At 31.7% G+C, this 25,723-nt stretch overlaps 1 protein-coding gene across 14 annotated transcripts in view; it reads right to left on the bottom strand.

The window, feature by feature from the left end:
• LOC128988473 (peripheral plasma membrane protein CASK) overlaps nucleotides 1–25,723 on the bottom strand; it is a 266,450-nt gene that overhangs the window by 198,371 nt on the left and 42,356 nt on the right. For all 14 annotated transcript variants that reach the window (XM_054409787.1, XM_054409795.1, XM_054409789.1 and 11 more), the window contains one exon: nucleotides 5,679–5,870. In XM_054409787.1, coding sequence (XP_054265762.1) covers nucleotides 5,679–5,870 — 192 coding nt within the window. The remainder of the gene's footprint in view (nucleotides 1–5,678; nucleotides 5,871–25,723) is intronic.

Below are 25,723 nucleotides of genomic sequence, written 5' to 3'. Positions count from 1 at the left end.
GCCATTGCAACTATATATATACGGTTGCAATAATGGGTCAGATTTGAATTGTGAAATTGTAAACATTGAATTTGATATACTACACTGTATATCTAAAGGTAAGTTATATTTTAGTTTTTTTCTCCATGAATCATATTTTGGCGGCCATTTTGTGGCATCAAATGAGGTCAAATCACATTTTAAGTTGCAGATTTAGTTTCCCCACCCTTGTAAACATTAAAAACTATATACTACAACCTATATCTAGTGTTAATGTTTTTAACTATTTTTTTCTGGGTGCATTTATTATTCTAATTTAAATACCCTAATATCCTCTGGTACTTCCCCAAGTCAGATTTCCGTAGACTTTTTTTGTGTTGTGTGGAGGTATAAGAATATTGAAATCCGTTGAAAAACCTTTTGAAACAATTTTGTCAAACTTCCACAACTCAATGACTGGACTATAAGGGAAGCTTGGTTCGTAGAACTGAAAACCAAACCAACATCTGTTCAAAATCCACTGAACAAGCATCCTATCCCACGGCTTCAATAGTTTCTGCAGTATTGCATCCGCTTGTCAAAGAGAGAGACAGAAGACAATCTGAATACTTAATCTTTTTGACAGCAGACCATCAAGTCTACGTGGACTATGTTGACCAATCAGAATCAAAGACACTGTAAATCAACAATAGAAATGCCCATTTATAGAGACAGTCTCCTCAACACCTTCAGATCGTGAACTCGCGTTGAAATCCCGGTTTGGTCATGTGTGTGTGTTAGTGTTTTTTATATCCCCTGTTGGGCAGATTAATCCGTAGGCAGATTAAAATGTGTTAGTTTCTAGTGAGAATATCGAAAAAAAGACTGCTGCTCAAAAAAGACGTAATGACAAACTCAAAAATGAAATGACAATTCAAAATTTAACAATTTCAAGATGATAGTTAGTACAGTAGTTAATAAATTAAGAGGTTTTCATTTTAATTTTGTTGTGGTATGTGGTAAAAGGGTAACAGCTCTTCATAACTTACCCTTTTAATCCACTGTTTGTTTTAGTTTAGCATTTATGCTGGTCATTTACCTTAGTTTAGTAGTAACTAATTTTTGTTGGGTTTATTCTTTTGTAGTTATTTGTTGAGTTTGTCAAAGTTTTAAATTACTTGCAGTAAAATTTCTTATTCTCATTTGTAGCATTTTAATTGATCCCTAATTAGGTACTGCCCCTGAGCTACGCAGTTACTGCACATCATGTACAAGTATTATTAAAGAATCAAAAACTTTACGTTATAGTTGTAAGTGAGGTTAACTTTCTAGTGATGAAACTTAACTCAAAGTATTGAAGTAGAAAGTAGGTTGTATTGACGTTGTAACTTAGTTCAAAGTTGTAATCTTGTTATGCAACTAAAACTACTGCAGGTTTTAAATCATTCAAACGATTTTGAAAAGATTGCTCATGGTGCTTATACACAAGTCTATTTATTTTAGGAAAGAACTATTTAAACTTGGAGTTTTTAATTGTAAATAATAACCATCCTTTGAATAATTTAAGTAATCTATGTTGATTTGTGATTCAAGAATGGTTCTTTTTTCATAATTCCTACATCCAATCTTGCTCATGTCTACCACCTTCTCTTTACAACATAACAAATGGACAAATTACCAGCAGTTAATGCTTTTGAGTGGAACAATTTAAACTTCAAATGTAAATGAAACAAAAATGTAACAGATAGGCTAGTTGAAGTTCCACAGAGAAAGCTAAATGACATTGTGCTGACTATTATGTATGATGCAGGAGAAAACACCTCAACTGATTTAGCATGATCATTCATTAAGTATCTTCTTGTGTTTTATTAACATCACTAGTAATTTAGTTTAAAAATTACATAAATTCTTTACTATAGGTCGGCCGCTTAGAAAGTGACCTGCACGCTAATGCTAAACAATACTAGAGGAAGTCGCTTTCTAAGCGGCCGACCTATAGTGTATTTTTTTTTTTATTAATCATCTTAGATACATGTAAAATAAGTTAGTCGGAAATTTGTATACCCTTAATAGATTGTAGTTTTATTTTCAGAGGTGTATTCACCTCTGACAATGTTGGGGCTCTGGCTCAAGGCCCCACTAGAAAAACAGGCCATGCTGCAGCGCAACACTACGTCACTGTGGTGGACAGTTGTATTAAAGTCATCAGGCGTAAACAGCCAGCTTATTTACCTAAAACATATAGGATATGGCAGTGATACTATCCACAGGCGTGACATCATGGATCCTGCAGCATTTCTAGTGGGGCCTTGTCTGGCTACATTACATTTTTTTTACATTTGTTTTTGTCATGAGAACTAAAGCTCCCCGACGACTACCCGTTACCTGGATATCCTTAACCCGGGCCCCATGGCGTAGGCCGGAGCTTGCGCACCAACCCTGAATACACCATGGGGTGGATGACTTAAGGCCATCAAGCTCATCGGCTGCCAAAGGCAATTCCCATCGGAAAGAGGGTTGACCCTCAATCCTAACCAGGGATACCGACTACTTAAGCGCCCACTCCACCTGGGTTCCCCCAGGTACGACACCCTGAAGGACCATAGTGGAATGCCCTGACGCATTTAGTGCAAGCAACACTCGGGACCTATCCAATCCCTGACAGGCAGAACCCGCCATCAAATCCAGGAAGAAGGCAAATCAAATCCAGGGGACCACTAGCAAGCTGGTGGGGGGAACCCCAACCACCCATTTCCACCACTACCGGATCGAGGCCAACCCATTGCTGGGAAACCAGGGATACCCAGAGCGATAGATCCCCAGATACCCCTGGCGGGCTTGATCCCAACACCCGATCTACTTCGTTTGCCCATCAAGCCCAACATCACTGCCAGGCCCTCAGGGTTTCCCAAAAGGAGGCAGGCTTAGAAGTGGGATCCACCCGGATGAACCTATCCACCAAAGGTGGCGACACCCTTAACTCAATTGAGGTTCCAGGGAAAAACCCCCCACAGTCTAGAGAGACCATACCCACCGGGCTCAGAGACAGGGATAAGCTAATGGAGTGTGACCACCAGCCGTTACCCTCACACTGCGGAAAGTTCCGTCCCCTAGAGTGTCCCCTTGAGCTAACGGGTACTTGCCCATTTTCAACTCCCAGGACGAGGCTACTTCCATAGTCGAGGATTTGCCACACTGAATGCCGGTCGCACATACCAAGCGAGCCGAAGCCCAAAGAACCACAGTCACAGGCAGTTGATAGATCTTTGGCACACTACCAACACTAGCAGAGCTGAACACCCCCCAACCTGGATGGAGGAATGTCTCTGGGAACTCTCACTTTGGGTAGAACCCAAAGAGGCTGGCTTGCCCAGTCGTCCATGACTATGACCTACTTGACATGCCGATTCCGACACCGAGCAGTTACCTTCCCTATGGGGGCCTTGTCTGGCTACAGTGTATGTGGGTTAAACTTGTAGTTCTATTAAATCTCTAGATGTTGTCACTTCTAAAAAAAGTTAAATTATCTATTACTTACTGTGCCATACTAGATGATGATGTTAAAAACTTGAAATCAATTAACTATTGAAACTATTTTGATCAGTATCTAGTCCACTAATCGGCAAATTGTTTTGAACTGTTAATAGACAAGCTCTCACAAAACTATGATAAGTTATAGGTGGAAGCATAATTTAATTTACAACAGGTCTATAGTATTGCCTTAACACATTCGCTGTGGGCCACTCTAGTTCCTTTCTGCCACGCTGAACGCTCACCGGTGAGTGCTCTAGTTCCTTTCTGCCATGCTGAAAGCTCACCGGTGAATGCCGGCATAGCCTACATTCCATTCAATTTCTGAGCAGCAGCACACCGGGAAGAACGGGTATTTTTTTGTCTGCGTTTAGCTAGGAACGGGTGCTTTATTGTGCTTATCAACTATAACAATAGATGTAGTAATAACCGTCGTAATAGTCTGGGGAGCCAAAATAGCCAAAATCTACTATGCACAAAATGCTAGCGGATATATCCGCCTATAGTCTGGGAAGGGTTAAGTACCTGATTTTTTTAGCATTCAAACTATGTCTATCAAGAGACAGAAAATTGAGTAAATTGATGGCAGTATTCGTAGTACGATTACAAAAATCTATGGTTTATAATGCACATTAAATTATCATCACATGCTAGATCCAACGGTGCACTTGATAAAAGATACTTCGACCAAACTAAACATGATTTAAAACTTTCACGTAGCTTAGCTAAAACATGAAATTACACAAGTCTTAAGACTTGTCTTTGGATTTTGATTTGGCAATAAACTGTCTTACGTAGACACACCTCTTTTAAATTAAATAAAAATTTTAATTTAAATAAAATTTGCTTTGCAGACAAGATAAGCAAAGTGTGTTTACAGTATCAGTTAGTTTCACAGCCAGTTCTGTAGAGTTGGTCAGCACCATAAATATCTGTTGCGGTAGAGAGGCCGGACAACTACTAATGAAACTTGACCCTGAGATCACTTTAGATTGGTCAATCGCTATAACTCTTTAAAATGATTTGAAACAAATAACTAAGGTATTGTTTCTAATCGTACTTCATTGTAGTAAGTGAAAGTATAAGGGAAGTGGGGAAGTAATGTATCTTCATAAAATGTACTGAAACTAAGTTAGGTTTTACATAAAATGCTACATTAGTTATATTGGTTGTTATGGAATTTTCAGAATATTGATATATGGAAGAGGTTTTAATTGTTCACAAGTAATATTAAGGTTAATATTAAGTTTTTTTCATGGATCAAATGCTAACACTATAAATGGATAACTTATTTGTTAACCATTCTTTAAAAATGATGACTCTTATTAAATGGATAACTCATTTGTTAACAATTCTTTAAAAATGATGACTCTTATTAAGTTCAGGATACTTTTTCCAAGATTAAAAACAAAAGCTTAACTGCAATAACTAGTAGGCCGACTATTGTATACTGGTTAGGATGAGTTTTGATAATAAGTAGTCTTTAAATATATTTTAACCCTCTTAAAAGTAAATAAACTTGAAGTTTTGTAAAAACATCTATCCTAACAAGATCACTTGGCAGTTTGCTTTAATGCTGAAAAATTATACTTCTAATATCAATGTAGTTAAGCATAAATACATGGATATATTATACAAGATTTATGAAGGTGAACTCAATTGATGAGTCAACAATTTACAAAGAACAAAGAACTGACCAATGTCATTTAATAATTACTGGTACTAGTTAATATTATAGTTTTAAATTTCAAATTAACTTGAGGGTAGAGAAAATTTTTAACAAAGATAGAAAAATCAAACATCTAATCCAATTTCAAACACCATCTTAGCTCTTAGCAAGGTATGCGAGGAGCATCAGGGAAATACTTGATTTTTATAGTATCGGATTTGACCTTTTTGCTGTCATCTGTTCACCGTGTTGTTACTTTCAGGTCTTTCAGTGGAGACCTTCACTACTTCCATTGCCAAAGCTTTGACCATTAGCCAGACGGACACGTGACCTCAGACTCCCTTAAGTCACCATCTTGTAAAGACATTTCCGATCTTGTAAAAACATTTGATTTGTAATGGAATATGTCCTTTAAAAGATTCTTTTAATAACACCAATTTACAAACAAGTTTGGATTTCAATTAACCGGTCAACCAAGAACTCAAATAACACCATTATAGGAAAATCTCTTATAACTCACCCTGAAATGAGGAGAAGTAAGAAGCTCTCGAAGTTCCTCAATCTCACCACTTGTCTCGAGTTCCAGCTCCCCCGGTGATAGGGACTGCTCGAAGTCTCGCAGAGCGTCGAGCGCATCTCGGCACTTGATGACAGCATCACTCGGTGGCGCTCGAGTCGGACTCACAACTTTGCTGGAGATACGGTCGTACAGCTGAAACATGTAGCGTGATGAAACTGTTCATCGGACTTGTTTGAGGATTAGTTTAGGAATAGAAATTTCCCAATTTCTCTCTAGACCATTTTGAAGAGCTTAAAAAACAAATAATTTAGTATATTTAAGTTTTTTGTACGCTTATTGGCTACAGAGAAAATTAAAAATCATTTAAAATTAAAATTTCCATGTTATTATTATGGAGAATATTGTAAACTGTCGTAGTTTGCTTGTTTATTGATATATTTAGATCAAACTTTGTAAATTTATTTATTTATACTAAGCTATTCAAATTCTACTAAAAAACACACTTTATTTGCCTCGCTGTAGCAGTGAACCTAGGTACTTGCTAAACCTAATGTTGTTTGAATAGAATTAATTAAAAATCAAATAATGAAAATGGAAATTCACTTAGTCTTCAGGTTTGCTGCGGCAGGAGTATTTGTATTCAATAAGATCAGATGACAATCGGTCAAAGGTCATTAATCAAGCAATAATGAAAAGTTTAATCAAGCTTTGGTAAAACAAACACAATACAGTGTCATACCAAACCAACCAAGTAACGAAGAGAAATACGTACTATACAACCTCAGTATAACTGACTCTTCAGAACATCTTAACACTTTGCTAAGCTTATATACTCTTTCCGCTTGTAAAAACATTTACCTGAGTCAATAGGGTTTTTCAGTTCCAAAATAGAAAGCATTCAATATCACAAGTGTGTTTAGACAGTGAATTTTTTTCTTTACATTTATCTCACACTATTTTTTCTAGTTATTTGAGCTTTTATGTGTTAAGACTACAGTATGGAAAATCACACCAGGCAGGTATAAGGAGTTCAGTATAAAGCTTGTGAGTTGTGTTTAGGATCAATTAGTAAAACAAGTACAAAAAGGCATACTGACATGATTGTGTAATTAATTAGGTCAAAATGGCTTTAACAGTGTACCTAGGGCACACAAAACAACTTGACTGACTTACTCATGAATAATATAGCTAAATTAGAACCAAAATATAAAATTAATATTAATATTTGAGTCTAATAAAACAATGTGTAAGGACTATATTATAAAAATAATGTATATTCAAATAAAACACAGATATAGAATGTTAATGTTGTTACAATCCCCTTTGTTATTCTAAGGTAAAGCCTCAAAACACACAAAGCCAAAGAGGAAGCAAAATCACAAAGGCACCTTTAGACACTTTTTTATTTCTACGAAAAACCCTGTCTGCATATAAATACTTTTTACAGAGAATTTATCTTAGAACAAATAAAGTATGTGCATGTTCAATTTAATTTGGCAATGCAAAAAGTAAAATTCATACAATAGTGGCCAAAAATAAGATTTTATGTTGATCTTATTTGCAAGGAATTTAATTTTTAATTTTTCAACTCGTTACTTTGAGACCTATACCATTGAGTATACACGTACTAGAGTGGTCACTCAATGGAGGCTACAGTTACCTGAACAGCGCTGTTGCAGAGTAGCAAAAGTTTGAGTTTATTGAAGGTTATAAAATGTGGTTTTGTTGATGAATTACGTTTGTTTGATTGTAGTTTTGTTGTTTTATAATGAATTTTAATACCAAATGATTTAAAAGTGCTCAGAAGTGCACTGCACTACCAACACCACTACCGTGATCCAAGCGAGCGGCTCAAACTACTTCGCCAAAATTGGTAACAACTATTAGCATTATGTAACCACACTTATACATGTATACTCAATGCTTTTACAGATTCATCAGCCTAATAAGGAAAACAGTGATATACGAGAACAACCAAGGCTAAGAAACAATGCTAAGTGTAATGACCTTAACAATTAAGCCACGGATAAAATGGAGCTGTCATTATTTGCAAACCAGCTTACATACAAGCTGAAATTTTAGTGGTTTTAATCAAAGTTAGACTAAATTATAATAACATTCAAAAAAGTTGTGTGTCCACAGAGATCCCATTTTGTTGGTTTTAACTGGGGTAGCGGATTTTTACCCCCGGAATTTTAGCCCCGGAATTTTACCCCCTGGATTTTTACCCCCGGATTTTTACCCCCGGAATTTTACCCCCCGGATTTTTACCCCCGGAATTTTACCCCCGGAACTTTACCCCCTGGCCAGATTAGTGAGAATGATTAATTATTTTCATTCAGTTTTAATTTAATAGTAAACATTTTATTATTAAGTAGCCTATCTTAATTTATTTGTAACATTAACTAATCGAACAGGTTTTTAATTTTAAATTTGAGATTCGAGTATAAGGATTCGATCTTTGAAGCCAACTGTTGGTTAATATGATCAAAATAAAACAGCGAATTCTGTTTACTTAGTTGAGATTAGAAAATAAATAAATAAATATAAGCTACTAAATAATGAAACGTTTACAATTAATTAAAAACAGAAATAAGAAAATCAATCATTCCATTTCTAAAATCTGCCAGGGGGTAAAAATCTGGGGGTAAAATTCCGGGGGTAAAAATCCGGGGGGTAAAATTCCAGGGGTAAAAATCCGGTTTTTATCGATAATCTAATTATCATCACGCTCTGACTATTTTCATTAGACTTCCAAATCCGCGGGGGTAAAATTCCGGCCGCGAACAAACTTTTGGCCACTCACGTTACTACGTCATAGTGACGTCAGCTTTGACCAGGGGGTAAAATTCCAGGGGGATAAAATTCCGGCGACCCTATTAACTAACTTATTCACACAATTTTACAAGGCACTTTTAAAATAATATGTTTTTACTAACGAAGTTATCTATTTTTTAACCTAGCTTTTAACGAGATTAGCTGTTAATGCTAATAGCAACCGATATTACGTCTGTTTAATACTAGTGTATCAACATCTTACGATGGTAAATACCTATGGGTTAAACAAACACACACCCTGATAAATATGTAATCCTCCTGCTCAAGTGGTTTTTTGTTGTTTTTATACAGATTATTTTTTGCAAAACCATAGTGTAAAAAAGATCAAAATAAACTTGACAGTACCTTTTGGCAAATTTCCCTGTAGGTAAGCTATTACTGTAGGTGACACGGTAAGACCTAGACCCAATACCGATTTAGTTTATCATTTGGATGTCCCCAGAGGCCAAAAACACTAAGTTCTCCGTAAAAATATATATATATATATATATATATATATATATAATATAAACGTCCCTAAACGTGATAACTGAAGTATCTGTAATAAATGGTTTTATTAGTTGCGTTTAAAATTGTCATTTACATTTCCTTAAACTCCTTGTTGCAAATTGCATATACAAATAGTTCGTTGTAAAAAGAAAATAGGTCAATTGAAATTTACATTGATCAATTTAAAAAAACCAATAGCGTAGACAAAAAATTTACCAAGGTATAAACTGAGTTTTAAATTATAACTATTATAACTTAATACAAATTACTAAGGTCATAAACCTAGATAAGTTTTGGAGAGCTTTGGAGTAGCAGTAATGCGATTTGGATTACCCAGGCTGGCTTTGTGATTGGCCTCTAGTTAAGCTGAGATATTTCATGGATTATGTTAGTGTTTATGTTTGTGGCTTGATGTAAAAGTGAATCTAAAATATTTAAATATGAAAAGAAGGATAATAAAGCAAGTGCATCAGGAGTGTTGAAAACATAATTTAACTTCTGTTAAAAAGTATTGAAGTTTCAAGAGAACGTACATAATCTTGACGTAGTTGGGATTTGTTGGTATTTATGTGTACAGGTATTAGCTATTATACGTATAATAATAAATAAATAAATCCTATAGTTTAAAACTGTAACCTATGCTATACAAAATAAAGTATTGATTAGTAGATTGCTATTGGATACCCTACATTTAACTGTAATTAATTGATACCTACCAAGTTTGGTATCAAATAAAGGCAAAATTATTTATGTTTTATACTGATGTATCTAATTGTAAATGAATCTTCTAGGTTGCTTTGTGAATTCAGAAACAATATTTGCCATCCAGGCTTCTATGTTCCAAGTTCCTATGATTATGCAATGTTTGTGCATTGAATTAGCTAAACATGAGTTATATAAGGTTTTCTAACATTTTAACAATGCACAAATAACAAGAATGGTTTTGTCTACTTAATCAATGATCTTTACTCTATAAGTTATTGAATTACAATACCGTACTATTAATATGACTTATTATACTGAAACCGACAAGTTACTTGAAAACACAATATTTAAAGGTAAAACTGTATAAAACATTCTTAGGAGAGAGCTGGTCCAGAGGTATAAAAGTGTGATGCTTAGGTAATGTGTTCAAATCCGGCTAGCCACTGATAGCTTGATCACAGTGATAACACCTTGACACTCTTGGCCTAGCCTGAATTAATTGTTTTGCGTTATTATATTTAATAATGTTATTTTATAAATTTATGTAGGCCTATCAACACTGAAACCGAAAAAAAATCCTTGCACATTTGAGTTTTAATGAATTATAAGTTTTCCTTCCTAGTATTTGAATTCATAAATTCATATAATAAAAAAAAATTAACTACCTCTAACACTTTAAGTTCTATAGAAATGTGATATGATTGTTTCAATGTTGCTCAAGATAGGACGGGAACACATAAACTGTCATGCCCGTCTTATCTGTTTTGCAAGTTCAACTTAAGCTGCAAATTAATATCCGCTCTTGGTATCAAAACTTTCCCAACAAACTTTCTCTGAATTGAGTAAGCGAGAAATATTTTACTTAAGTTTATATGTATTAAAATAGGAAACCTATTGCATTTTCTAAGATGGCAGTCTGATGAAATTCATTTATACTTAAAGAGAGCATTCAAAAGAGCTTATAAATGTTTTACAGTGCTTTCTGGATTGAAAAATCAACAAATACTCTTCATGAGATTCATATTTGGATATTGTATTGATATTATAATATTTTACAGAGTTAAGCAATTTATTGTATTAGCTAAACTATTTTTAGCTTACTGAATAAGAAATGAAAAATGTCCTAAAGCACTTCATTATTTCAACTTGTACCATCTCCACATACAAAATTACAAACATAACATACACAAAGGTAAACTTAATCAATGATTTTGATTACCTAAATACCCTGATAAGGTTAAAATATTTCCTAAATTACAATAACTTTCATATTAGGCTTCACTAACTATGAAATTTAAAGTTACTGTTTTTTCCCACTTCATATGTTATATTTATGTTTTGCATTAAACTGAAAAACATTTCAAATCATCAATATATTTTTAATGTGCATTTAAAACTTATTTAAATTTAGACTTTCCAAAATGTGAGACAGCAATAGAATTGATAAATAAAATATAATTAGCTAATTTAACTAACAATCTTTTAAAGGCAAACTGTTGAAAAATTTTTCAAAAATGTGACTTTTAGATTAGTTAAAGTAAAATGTAAATATAGAAGTTATAACATCAAAATAATGAATTAATACTACACAATAGTACTTATAAAGGATTGTTACATCCTTTTCAAGGATTTATTACCAACAGTTTTTAAACAAAATTTTACTAAGTTAAACAACTAAAACTATCTAAAATCTGAGATAACTTACCAAAAATGCAACAACATTTATAAGATCGACGGCCACTGAGGAGTTGGAATGCAAGACTTTTTGGCACAAATGTCGAACCATAATACCACTTTATATTCTCATGATGAAGTGGTCAATATTAAGGAAGTGTTTGTAATTGACCATGTTGACAACACTTTATACAGACAGGGATGTAGATGTCGAAGTGCATTTATTATAACACTAATGCAGCACTGGTGTTTCTTAGGCAATGGTCTAAACTTGCAACTTTTCACTGAGTATTGATTGTAAGGTGTCTTTATTATTGCAATTTTCTTCCAGCCTCATCACTAAAGCAATATCTTCACAGAGAGTCATAAAAACGCCTTGACATCTTATATCGCTTTTTTCACAGAGTACTAATAATTAGAGAGACTATTTCCTTTCTCCTTTCCTTGTAAACAGTTTTCCTCTCCCCACATCATTTGTTTGTTTTTGTATGTGTGTGGATCTTGTATTGTTCTTTTGCGTATGTGAACACTGTGACCTAGCTCATACATACCGACTCAAATTATGTATCTACAACCACAGAATAAACAGAAAAACAAGAGAATAGAAAGATGAAAAAGATTAGAGAAAATATGTGTTATCTTTAATCTGAGGTACAACTGCTATACTATAACAATGTATATTATTGATAAAAATGTTTAATATTATTGTACTGTAAACAGTTTTCAGAAAAAGAATAGAATTAATTATATATTACACATAGAACATCCCAATTAAGTTTTACTCTGCTTAGAATTTTGTTTCACCTGTAAGAAATCAGCAAAACATAAACTGATAAGTAAAACTGTAAGCAAATTTAGGAGGATTCTAGAAAAGTTCAACAACAATTGTTTTGCTAACTTTACTATTATTTGATTGCCTCATAGAAAACATCCTTCATATCACAGAATAATCCTTAACACATTTAACACCAAGTAAGGGAAATCCTAATATAATGGGGAAGATGAATCTATATCTAGCTTCATTCCGCCCCTGACTGACAAAATTGATGGTCCTGTCCATCTTGAGTTTTAACAAAAACAGTGTCTTCCAACCCAAACAATACTATGTTTGGATGTATTCTGTTATACAAATCGAAGTCTTAAAAACCATGCTTTTTTAAATTTATTATGTTTCACAAAAACATTTTTTAAACACAAACATCACTGTGTTTAAAAGTAATGTGTAATACAAATCAGAGTCTTGCAGAGACTCTCTCAAGCAATACTTTTACATTAATTAATTTTGGTTTGGTATTAAAACAATGTTTTGCAAATAATCACATTGGTATTTTGAAGATAGAGTCAATAAAATAAGACAATATTGAGTTTGAATTTGTTGTACCATAAAAACAGTGTCATCTGACCCAAACATAACTGAGTTTTGGTTTATTGTTGTGTACATATCAATATGGATATGGTGAAATTCACTTGAAAGAACAAAAAGCATTGTCTGGTGAACCCAATAATTCTGTGTTTGAAACTATTGTTTTATGTAAACAAAGTTTTATAAACTAATGTTTTATGTAAACAAAGTTTTATAAACTATTGTTTTATGTTAACAAAGTTTTATAAACTAATGTTTTATGTAAACAAAGTTTTATAAACTAATGTTTTATGTAAACAAATTTTTATAAACTAATGTTTTATGTAAACAAAGTTTTATAAACTAATGTTTTATGTAAACAAAGTTTTATAAACTAATGTTTTATGTAAAGTAAGTTTTATAAACTAATGTGAGATACCTATGTATAAAAATATTTTTTCTTTCGCTAAAATCCTCTAATGATGTAAACAATAACGCATTTGTATTTTTGGTCAACATGTTTTACAAAAACAACACAAAACAAAACGATATAAGAATTTGTATTATGACCTGTGATAGCTTAAAGGTTAGTTTTATCTTATTGATTGTAATTAATTATTGTTTATCTATGTATAACAAGAGTTAAATTGGAAGCATATTGTAACTAAGCCTCATGTATTTATTAAAATTGATTAAGCCTTTGTTGTATAAATAAACAGAAATGAAGATTCTTGAAAATCATAGAAATAATCAAAGTTATGTTTGCATTTATTGTTTTACACAGATACAGTTACTTACATCAAAACTAAGATTAAGTTTTAATTTCTAAATTTATTTTACTTGCAACGATATATGTCATGTTTATGTACATTATGGTTTCATAATAAGTCATTCACAACAACCCTCCAAAACAAGCTAGAGTCTGCTCAAACGTATTGTATGATGTGGTTGAATTAGTTTTATGAGTACCTGTTTTTAAGTAACAGTTATTTTTTTTTCATCCCCAAATGTCATAAAAACAAAAGAAGAGAGTTTTGTGAAAACCAAAACGGTTTTCTTTAAAAAACAACCTATTTTTATAGACATCCAGAGTAAAAATATTGTTTGACGATAAATAGGAAACTGCTAAAATTATACATTTACTAATTAGAATTGAATATAAATTAATAATCAAATGGAGATTTTAGATTAATAAACATGTTATACGGGAAGAGTTATCCCTGCAAAAATTAGACTTATGATTTCATCTCGTTGGCTAAACGAGCTCGAGAAGAACTTAATAGCTAATGATCACTCAACTCTCCAACAGTGTCGGAGATTTACTTAAAAACTCGTGCTGAATCTAAACTCCAATTAAAAATGTACATTAATTAGAATCAGGTGTAGTTTATCAGCAGTCTGTCAGAACTTTATAGGTCAAAGGTTAAACTGGTTATATGCCCACAAAGTGTGAACTAGTTTTAAATGTCAACAACCTGTTACATTGATGAGAGGCAAGAGGTAAAAACCAATCGACATGACAGTGGGAACGGAATATAAAACTCATCTCTTTTTTATATTTGATGGGATGACATAGTTCTCGTTTCCAGTTTAATCTTGGTAGTCAGAAAACAATTGTCATGAACTAAATGGGGGATATTTTTAGTAAGAAATATTATCACTGTAAGCTGTGAACTATGATTTTTGTACTTTAATAAAAATAAAATAAATACTTTTAACCCATTATTGATGGAAAAACCCATAATTAACTTTGACTTTAATGTATCGAAAAGGGGGAATATTCAGAAAAGTAATTTTATATGTGTACACTATGAACTTTGGGTAATGTTCTTTGAATTGTCATAACATAAATGTAAATATTTACTTCTAATCTAAATTGATAAAAAAATATCTCTAATTAACACAAATTAAAAATTTGCTAAAGTATAACAAATATTTTTTTACCAATTTACACATAAGTAGAAACACACTAAACACCAACACTAAACAAAAACACCACTCAAAATTTGTTAACCCTCACAAGAAACACTAATCACACCACTTTGACACTGCACTGATAAAACCACTTTACATTTTATGGGTCCAAACTATGGTAGAGGGGAGGGGGGTCATTTAATATTTCCAGGGGCTTAAAATTGGCCAAACTGATATCGGCACACGTGCCAGTTTTTGTGTGGGACCTGTTGTGTGTGGCCACGGTGGTGGTGTGGCGCGTGTGCCAGAGGTGTATGGTGGGAGGGGAGGGAGCGATCAATCCAACCACCCCCCACCCCCTGGTAGTGGGCAGGTGACGAACTAACTGTCAAACCTCCGATGAGACGGGGAATTGACAGAGATTATACATAACAGTGTGTACAATTTGAGAGCGGAAATATGGACAAGGGCTTAATATTTCAGGATTTATAAAAAAATATATATAACAGGCATTACAAAAAAAATAGAGAACTTGTGTATAATGTGAGAGCAAGAAAATGATTTGATATTAGGGGCTGTGCCAGAACAAATTTTGATAATTTTTGGAAAACAATACATTGGGAGTTAACAGAAAATGTATATGAGATAGTGTTAATACCAAAGGAGTATGATAGTAAATTTTTAATATTTAACACACTGTCAGAACGAAATTTTGATATTTAAAGAGTAATAGGAATCCACACAATATACATAACATGATATAAAATGCGAGGGCTTAAAAAGGGTTTAATTTAGGAATATATATATATTTTAGCGAATTTCCCTATAGGGAAATGGGAGTAAGTGTGTGTCAGATTGCTCATATAGTTTATTTAGATTGCATCACTATCCACTTTTAGCGAATTTCCCTATAGGGAAGTAGCTATTACCGTAGGTGGCACGGTAAGACCTAGATCCGGGACCGATTTACTTTTTCATTTTGATGTCCCCAGAGGCCAAAAACACCATTCGTTCAAATGTTTATATATGTATATATATATATATATATATATATATATATATATACGTCCGTGAACGCGATAACTTGAGTAATTTTTGTCCGATTTGGATAAAATTTGGTTTGAAGGTGTAAGGCGGGATAAACTTGAATGAGTTCGCGAACCAGCATGATCGGACCATGGGAACGGGATTTAACGTGGGGTTTTATAGGGTTTTCTCATTCTTTACCCTTAAAACACAAAACTTATCAATTTTTCTCCAGACCTTTTTAAAGAGCTTAAAAAACAAATAATTTAGTATATCAAAGTGTTTTTGTACGGTAATTGGTTACGGAGAAAATTCAAAAAATTTTTAATTTAAAATTCCCATGTTATTCCTATGTAGAATATTATAATATGCTGTAGTTCGCTTGTTTATGGATATATTTTTATCAAACTTGGCGGATTTATTTATTTCATACCAAGTTATTAAAATTTTAATAAAAACACACTTTATTAGTTTCCCTGTAGCAGCTAACCTAGGTACTCGTTAAACATAAATTTTAATTTAATAGATTAATTGAAAATCAATCCAGGCAAATGGAAATTCGCTAAGTCGGCAGGTTTGCTGCAGCGGGGGTATTTAAGAGGTTGGCAGCTTCTTTTAACCTTGCATTTTCCCGTCTACATAGGCCTTGAGCCTGTGCGTAGAACGTGCCCATAAAAGCAAAGGGTGAGCTGGTACAGTACAAGGATGAAGTGCACTGTTGAACAGTTACCAGGATCCGAACCCAAGACATCACTGATTTGGGCCTGGAGTCTGTGGCCCTACCATTGACTATATAGTCAATGGCCCTACAGAGTCACCAATATAATTGAGGATGTGTCAAAACGAAAGTTTTCATACAATGAAAAAAATATATTGTATGTACAAAGCAGTGTCAAAAGTGAGAACTACAATGGTAACAATATTTAAATTTGAGGCTGTGTTAAAATTTAGTATTCTAATAATTTTGGATAAAAACCATCACGAATAGGCACAAAAAATTTACAATATGGTGTTAAATGTGAGAGTTGTATTATAATTAAAGAATTAATTTAATATACTCTGTCAAAGAAATTTAGATATTAATTAAATTCAGTGTAAAGACAAACTGTTCCAATCTGGTTGAGAGGATTAATTTTGGGGGCATTTCATTGATCTGCAAACCAATAACTAGATAGATGGAACTATGTTAATAGTTTTGGAATACTTATTTACAAGGCTGTTGTACTGTATTGTACATTTATTTTCAGAAGCAAAGAGTACTATTATATTATTTGTGTAGTGTTAAAAGAAACTACATTTAATGACCTATTTATTTATGTTGTCAAAAAATTTTCATCTCTTATATTAATACGTGAGGGCTGTTTTTGTGAACAAAACTCCTCCGTTATTTCTGGACCGATTTTAACGTTTCAGGTGTCAAATAAAATAATTTGTCTCAATTCGTAGTTTTGCATAAAGGTTTTAGAATTTAAAATCTCTTACCCTTAAGGGCACGATACGCTCTCAAAGGTCGCATTTTCCCCATAAAAATTACATTGAAAACAAATTAAAAAACGAAAACAGCTGTATATAAAAATAAACTCACCAGCTTTTTGGGAGTAACTATTGATGTTTGTAATATTTAGCAGGTTATAAACAAATCCAAACAGTTAATCAGTTTTGTTGGAGGAACATAAAATTTCACAAATTTGAAGGAGAAATATTGAAAACAGGATGAGGAGACAAAATCTAGGAAATCTTTATACTTAAAAGAAGAGTAGAGGAGAGGCATGATCTCACAGTAAGGAATCCAGGGACACAATCACTTGGGGACTTGGGGAGATGAATAATTTTTGCCAGTTATGCTAAGTAACTTATTTTGGAAGTAAAAAAAAACCCATGAAGAATATACACATCATGTTTGTTACAGTGTTAAACCTACTTTAAGTCTGATCAAATAAATACATGCAAGAAATGTTTACTGGTAACAGCTTTAAGTCGGGAAACATTTGTATAAAACACTAAAAAATAAGGCCGGGTCCAAAAAATGCTAAAATATTTTTACAAGAAGCGTTTATTATTTCAAAGCACTATTAAATAGCATGAGTAATTCAATTAGTTACATAAGCATTTAGTCGGGTCTTTTAAACTCATCGAAAATTAGACTGTTATTACTGTAGTTTTAAAATAACTTCTGTATAATACCGGTACTTGACAATTGCTCAATTTTGAGCAACAGATACACTAGTAATATAGAAATATATGATTGGGTCATACAAAAATTACACTACCTAAAAATTATATGTAAATTTCAAATTTCATTATACACATGTTGTAGATCTTATTAACTGGAAAAATAAGAATTGTTTGTTGTAAATTTGCCATACAAATTGAATAATATTTTTGTTCATTTTAAATTAGTCTCATCTTACTGAGAATTGTTTAATCAGCTGACAAGAAAATAAGAATTCAATTATGACAACCCAATCAAAATATACCAGGGTGAGTTATCAGGATAGCCAAAACTTTACATCTAGTTAAAATATAAGTCAATCTGTTAATTATGGAGGTTAATTATGTAAAATTAGGGATTGGTCATATTGGGACCAATGTCATTCAAGAACGGCCGCGATCCCATAAAATGACCGATCGACAGTTCTAGGGTTTATCAAATAAAGTTACACATTATTTTAATCCACATCAATCCAAATTTGTGCTACAGGAAATATTGACTAGTTAACCAAATTTTTTTAGTAATATTTAGAAGAAAAAACTTTACAACTAAAACAAAAAAATTGTTAAAATAACACTGAAATGTTCATTTAAAATTTAATAAATTATGATACTGTAACTTTCATGGATTACGGAACAGAAGAAAATCAACTTAAGGTTTTAGAAACTGGTACATTTATGAGTATTGATTATCATGTAGTGTCATTAGTTTTTTGTAAATTAACATTTGTATAATTTACAATTTAAACTCTTCTTAAGATTATATGCTTAACATTTTCTTTTTCAAGCTATTGTTAATTTGTTTGATGAGGTATTGACAGAAAAAGTGTATTGTGCTTGAATTTTTATAAGAAATTATTAAAATGTTTTAAGAGAAATCAATTATTAGAAGAGAAAATTAACTACTACATAGCATAGCACAATAAAAAAACTAGATATTTTTACATATTCAATAAGTATGCAAGTAACTATTTTCAACAAGCTTTATCAACAGTTTTTGAAATTAGAAAAAAAACAGTTTTGATTAGTCTGACAGGGTGTAATATTGTACAGTCGATACGAAGAATGTGTTTCTACTAAAACTACTTGAAAATACCATTTAGACAATACATATGTATAGAAAATACACAGTTTATATAAGTAAAAAAATTTTGGAATTTCCAAAAAAAATGATTTGTATACAACTTTAATGTTTGGCATTTGTAACTGTAGGTAGCCTAAAATTACTTTGGAAAAAGGAATATTTACTATACATAGATCAACCATATGAAGATATTCCACAGATTTTAAATTATTACATCCTGAGCATTATTCATATTTTAAAAGACTTTTCTGTATTTCAACCAACACACAAACTTTAGATTTATTATCCGTTTGAGCCCATCGCAAAACAATGAGATCGGGGGCCAATTGAATATTCTGAACCTGGTTTTGATCCACATTTCTCTGGGGAAGCTCTTCCAACACTGAACACCGGATAATCGATCATAGTATTACAAAACCTCAACCCAATGTGTTGGGCACGTTATGTATTTCTGTTCAAATATAATAATCCCATCTTAAGTGGATGATGATGTAATCTAAATAAACTATATGAGCAATCTGACACATACTTACTCCCATTAGCTTGTCAACAACCTTTATCATGGGTAAGTGGTGGGAGTAACTATGATATATAAAAGGGAAAATCAGAATAACTTTAAAACCACAATTGTTTTAGCAATAGGGGGTTGCACAATTTTTTTTAGATTTATATTGACCATAACACATCAATTTTAATAAAAACCGGCTTTGTCCTAAAATCAGATTTTTTGTTTGTTTATGGGGTTTGTATGGGAAAATACATTAGTTACAATACATTTTGAACTGCAGTTATTACGGAAATGGGATTTGTACAATTTTGTTCAGAATTTAAATGATTATAACATACAAAATCTTTATCAAAATTGTTTGAGTCATTTTTGAGAACATTTTTATTTTCCGTTTTTTTAATGGGTTTTATGGGGAAATCACCATTAAAAATCAAAATAAAAAAAAATGCCTAGAGATACCTAACAGATAGAGAAAATCGCAAAAGTTGCCGTAATTTTACATCAATGAGGGTTCCATAGTTTTTTTAGGGCTATAAGGACTGTTACCAAATTTTAATCAAAATCGGCCAAGCAGCTTTTTTGATAATAAGATTTGTCTGTTATTTTATCGGTTTTCATGGGAAAATCACAAGCTGCAATAATTTTTGTGTATTAATTTTTCCAAAAATGAGAGTTGTAACCGTTATGTTAAGAAGTTTTTAAGAAAAAATCACCAATAAAAATTAAAATGTTGACAAAAACAATACTGTCTCCATATACTAAGTTATAGAGGTATACATATTCAATGATAGAGCCTACAAGAGAACCAATACTATATCACAATGATTTGAGGATGTAGATACAAATGAAGTAAATGAAAAATATTGTACTGTGGACATAATATAATATGACTCTTATGACAACCAGTATAACTAGGATTACTGTTAAAACTTTGTACATCCCTTAACAAGACCAGTACACAAAGAGCTTGCCTTGAGCATTGCGTCTCTTTGCTTAGTGTGACTGAGCCTAGAGTAGGAATATGTTATTAATTTACCAAAGAGCTTGAACATTACATTATTAATTAGATGAATAGCCAATATATTACATAAAAATTGACTTGTTTTGTTGAATTTTTTATATTTTGAAGACATTAGGGTTTAATTGATTACTATTATTTAATAAAATAAATCTAATAACTGGAACTAATTAGTAAAACTGTGCAAAGACATTTTCTTTGGGAACCAATTATAACAAAAATTATAAAATAAACACTGTAGGATGACTAACCAAAATACTGGTACTTCAAATGTTTAACGTTGTTCGAAAAGTCATCTAACGCCCTTATTGCTTATCACCTAAACCACTGTTTAAAAATTATTAAACATTTGTAGGGTACCGGTATTATAAGTAACAAAATTTGTTATTTGTTAACATTTAGAAATAAAAAGCATCCCACTAGTTTTAACACAACAAAAGAACACCCTATAGGTAACAGAGAAAAATTATAGCATGAAAACAGGTGTAAACCAAATATACTGAAAGTTAAGTGTAATAAATCATTAGAACCCACACCAATAAAACAGCTGATAAAGGGTCGTGGATAACAAAAGTCGCCAAAACATGCATGAACGTTGAGCTGATCTCTGCTAAAAACAAAGTAAAGCTCGACAATAATTAGTAAACTTTATCTTCCTTTGATAACTGACCTTGTGTTAACTGATCAGGCTTAACACAAGCTTTATCCTCCTACGTTCACTTTAAATTTGCAAAAACTCATTTGGTTTAAATTATATGTTTTATAATGGCATACAGAAATGGTTGTGATGTTTGACATAGCTTAGAGGTAGAATATTCTAACTTCTAATATGTCCTTACTTTTTGACTTTGTCCATTGTGACTTTGTATTGTTTAAAGTGTGATCACAAATAATTGCTAAGTAGGCAAATTATTTTGATTTAATTATAGTTCACTTGGGTAAAATGTGTTCTCTGTTGTTCTAGTTATTATTGTTTGAGTGTGATAAAATGTTTACTATGTCTATGGCATTTTGGTGTTTAAAACTAATATATGATTCTTAAGCTCATTCATGTAATCTTATTTTGAACATACATACAGTGTATGTGATGTGTATGTTGGAAAATATTTAAAGAAAAATAATAATTAGTTAATTTATTTTATTGGTCTTGATCCAATTTGTATTTTTCCTTTTAAGCAAGTGAATCTTCAACTAACCGGGCTTGCAAGGTAAAGTTAATGGTAAATTATTAATCTGTGAATGGTAATTTTATCCAATAAGGTAGTTAGTGCACAATCGTCATAATTAGCTCGTGATCTGATCTCTGACTTGTGCTGAGCCTAAGTGGTTGTCTTGCTTGAAATTATATACAGTACCCTTCCCTGCACACAAACAGAACCACTGTATGTTTATAGTATTTTGAGGAATGCCTGATGGATGTTTGTTGGAGCACTTCTCTAAAAATATGCATAGTGAAAATGCTCTATTACCTGCAAATTCTTGGATTACAATCAGTACATATGAATTCAAATCTGTACATAATAAAACACTGTGTTGATCAGTTTAAGTGTTTGTAGCAAATATCTTTCAGAACAAAAAAAACCTTAAATTATACATAAGTTATCTTTTATTTGTGACCAAATACCCGGCAACGATTATTTGAAATGTTTTTGACAAACTGAAAAAATCGTAAACCATTTTAAGGGAAACAGAAACTGCCCTTAAAACAGTCTTAAAAAGAACAGCTGTTATTTAAATGTTAAAGGAGGATGCTGCCAAAGATAAAATCTACTCAGCTGATGCGCAACTCAATTTACCACCTGTTTATTTTACAACCAACAAGCTTTTCAGTAATTCATAGTTTAATTTGTACTTGGAGATGGAATAAAATGACAAACTGAACTTGTCCTGTTTATTCTACAGATATAGCCTACTGCTGCAATTAGTTTATCAGTATTTAATTATTTTTTACTTGGATTTCAAACTACGTATACTCCCTTTAGCCAATTTAACATGGAAAATAATAACTAATTTATAGTTGATAATTGATTTGTGCATCTTAATGCAATTCCCACTGCATGCATTTAACAAATTAACTATCACAAATATAAATATATGCAATACAAAACATGTCTATAAATATTAAAATTACATAACGAAGAAAAACATGTCTAAAGTCAAATTAAATGTCATAGGGATGGACACGAGCCAACTTTGAAATCACCAGCAAGCAAGTTTGGTTTTTCGGACATTTTGGACATTCTTCAAAATGTCTCTGTAAGGAAGTAATCTTTTATGTCAAGCTACCATATTAGGTTTTACGTCTTTGCCAAAACTAGATCAATGCATGTAGTTTTACACAATACAGTACTATATTTTTGCATGATTGTTTAAGGCCAGAGTAAAATTAAGAAAAAGAAAACATTATGAACTGGTTACTCCAGCATTAATTTAATCTACGTTTTTTTAATTTACTTTAAATTATTGCAAATATACTTTTCATCCTATAGTAACATTTGAAGTTTATTTAGATGAATCTTACAGTGTTTAGTACCCTAAAATGGGCAACATTTTCTCTTTTAGTGTAATGTAATGTATATTCAACATAATACGATAACTTTCATCTTAGGTTCTAATACCAGAGGACTAGCAATATTTTGCAAATAGATTATTGTACTCACTTAATAGAGTTTAAAAGTTAGTTGAATAAAATTAACAAATAGTAAGTAACAACGATCTTGAACGACATAAACTGGACTAATCTATACTTAAAATTGGCTTCAGCTAATCCAGCATGATGTATCTAAAAGGGATTATGTTAAATTTTTGTTTAGTTCTAGAGGCTTTGAAAATTAGAGTGATATAAGTAGGTTGATTATACCCCAACATACCACTTCCAATGTTAAACGTAATAACAAAGTAAAGTAATTTTAAAAATATGTTTAATAATGATCACTAAATGGACTAAAAATTCTTCTGAGATATAACACACATACCTTTGTTTTCTAATTTTTAATTAAACATTCCTTCGGTTTAGAAAATAAAATAAAGTTTTAATTACCAGATCGATCAGCACAATCAGTCAAACTATGAAGTCTTAAAAAATGTTTAGATAAAAATTACAAAAAAAATTAATAAAGTAATTTTTATATTTTTTTAAAATTTTAAATTCACGTGCATTTAGAAAATGATCGTTCTTGCAGGGATTGCCAGTCATAATTTTCCAATTTTTAGACTTTATTCTTACTAAGTTTTGTCAGATGCAAATATATTTTTTTATCAATATGTAAAATTTGTTTCATCTCTAATTAACTAATGTGATAATTTAGTTTGTTGTTCCACATCATGGTGGGAGAGATGGAATGCTCTAACCAGATCCACCCCTCCCCCCTACCATCACTAGAAAGTTATAGCCTGTACAAAGTGAATTGCAAGTTGGGGTTTACACTTGTGTTACTAGATGTGGTCTAAAACTAGACTGATGAATGTGTAACAATGTAGTTTTGTTGTTTAGGAAACATTTATAAAATTATATTACTTGGAATAGAATAGGTCTACACTTAATAAAAATGCATTGTGTCACAGCGAACCAATACTCATTTTATTAAATTGCTTCACTAATTTAGTTGATTATTTAATCGATTATCCAATGGATTAAATTGTTTAAGCGTAATATGAATAAAGTATTTGGATTTTTTTTAAGCCAACAGAAAAGGATGGAGTAATGAACCCTGAAATACTAAATACAAGTTAGGTGAGTTTCATGTTATGTACCGTAGATTCCTTGTGTGATACGTTTATGGACTCATGTAAAATGGCTGTCTGCAAGGTCTGTATTTATGGGAACTGGATTAATGAGGGTTCAATACCCTTAGATCAACACACTAACGCAACACATTAATATTGTCATTGTTATTACACACAAACATGTTCAACATTATTTACACATTAGAGTTCAAAGTCATAAATATTTACACAATCTACAAATTATATAAAAATGTATAAAATAATACGAACTGATCTCTGTAAATAATAACTGGGATTCCCCACAATTATTCAAATTACAAAATAGTTTTATATATTTGATAAATTACAAAGTATTTTTTTAAACCTATCTCCAAAAAATATGTTCTTTTTTGGGGAAGGACAAAGAGGTCTTGAAAATGTAAAGATTGTTTTCACCGAGATAAATAATGATTTTTATTTCTCACTTTTGTTGTTTTCTGATTTCTGACGTTTTATCACGAGGATGAATATTGCAATACTTAAATTTATGTTTATACAAGATTATCGATCATTTCGTATTGTATGTCTATTTTAACTCGTTTAAATTATAAAACATACAGTGTATTTATCTGGTAAACCAATGTATGTGAGCTTGGTGCCACCCACACACTTCCCTTCCTCCCCTTCCCTTGCTTTCACAAGGCAACATTTGTTGGGAATTGAACAATAATATTACAAGATTTGAGACGTAATAACATTTTGTTTGGGCTCTCATACAAAATAAACTTTAGCCGTTATTTACTTCTAAATTTAGCTGTTAGTTGATTTTCAAAACTTTTAAACCAGACGCACATCTTTTTTTATTTATTATTCAGTTTTAAATATACATTGACAATTTCACTGTGGGTTACTCAACATAAAGCTAGATTGAAGGTTTTGATAACTCCAGTTTTTAGCTCTTATGGAGATTATAAAACTCTAAAACTTATAAATACTGAACTTATATATACTTATAATACTCACTTATAAGAACTAAAGTAAACATTCTTTCTTTATAGACCACATTGCATACAATATATGATTATTTATATGTTACTGAAAGTAAATACAAATATGTCTTATACATGTGGAATACATAATGTCTTATTACATTAATACTTACACATATACTGTTAACTCACAAGATGGTAAACACATATAAAAGATGGTGTGTGGTGATCAATTTTGATTGGACAATCCAAACATCATCAAACCCAATAGGCGAATGACAATGTCCTATTGGGCATTGTACATATTGGGTCTGATGATGATTGGAATTACTTACCATCTTTTAAATGTATTAACCGTCTTGTGAGTAAACAGTATAGGTGTAAGTATATGTTTCAAGAGTGTTATTAGACATAGGATATTTGTATTTACTTTCTATAAATTTAATAACATGTATAATGCTGATCAAAAAGTTATTTATTGATATTCCATTTTTTGTTTAATTTTAGCGAATTTCCCATATAGGGAATAAGCTATTACCGTA

Source organism: Macrosteles quadrilineatus, unplaced genomic scaffold (assembly GCF_028750875.1).
Source record: "Macrosteles quadrilineatus isolate MER2022 unplaced genomic scaffold, UCM_ALF_1.0 Scaffold_3__2_contigs__length_128488019, whole genome shotgun sequence".
Classification (NCBI taxonomy): domain Eukaryota; kingdom Metazoa; phylum Arthropoda; class Insecta; order Hemiptera; family Cicadellidae; genus Macrosteles; species Macrosteles quadrilineatus.
This window is presented reverse-complemented; position numbering and strand designations above follow the sequence as displayed.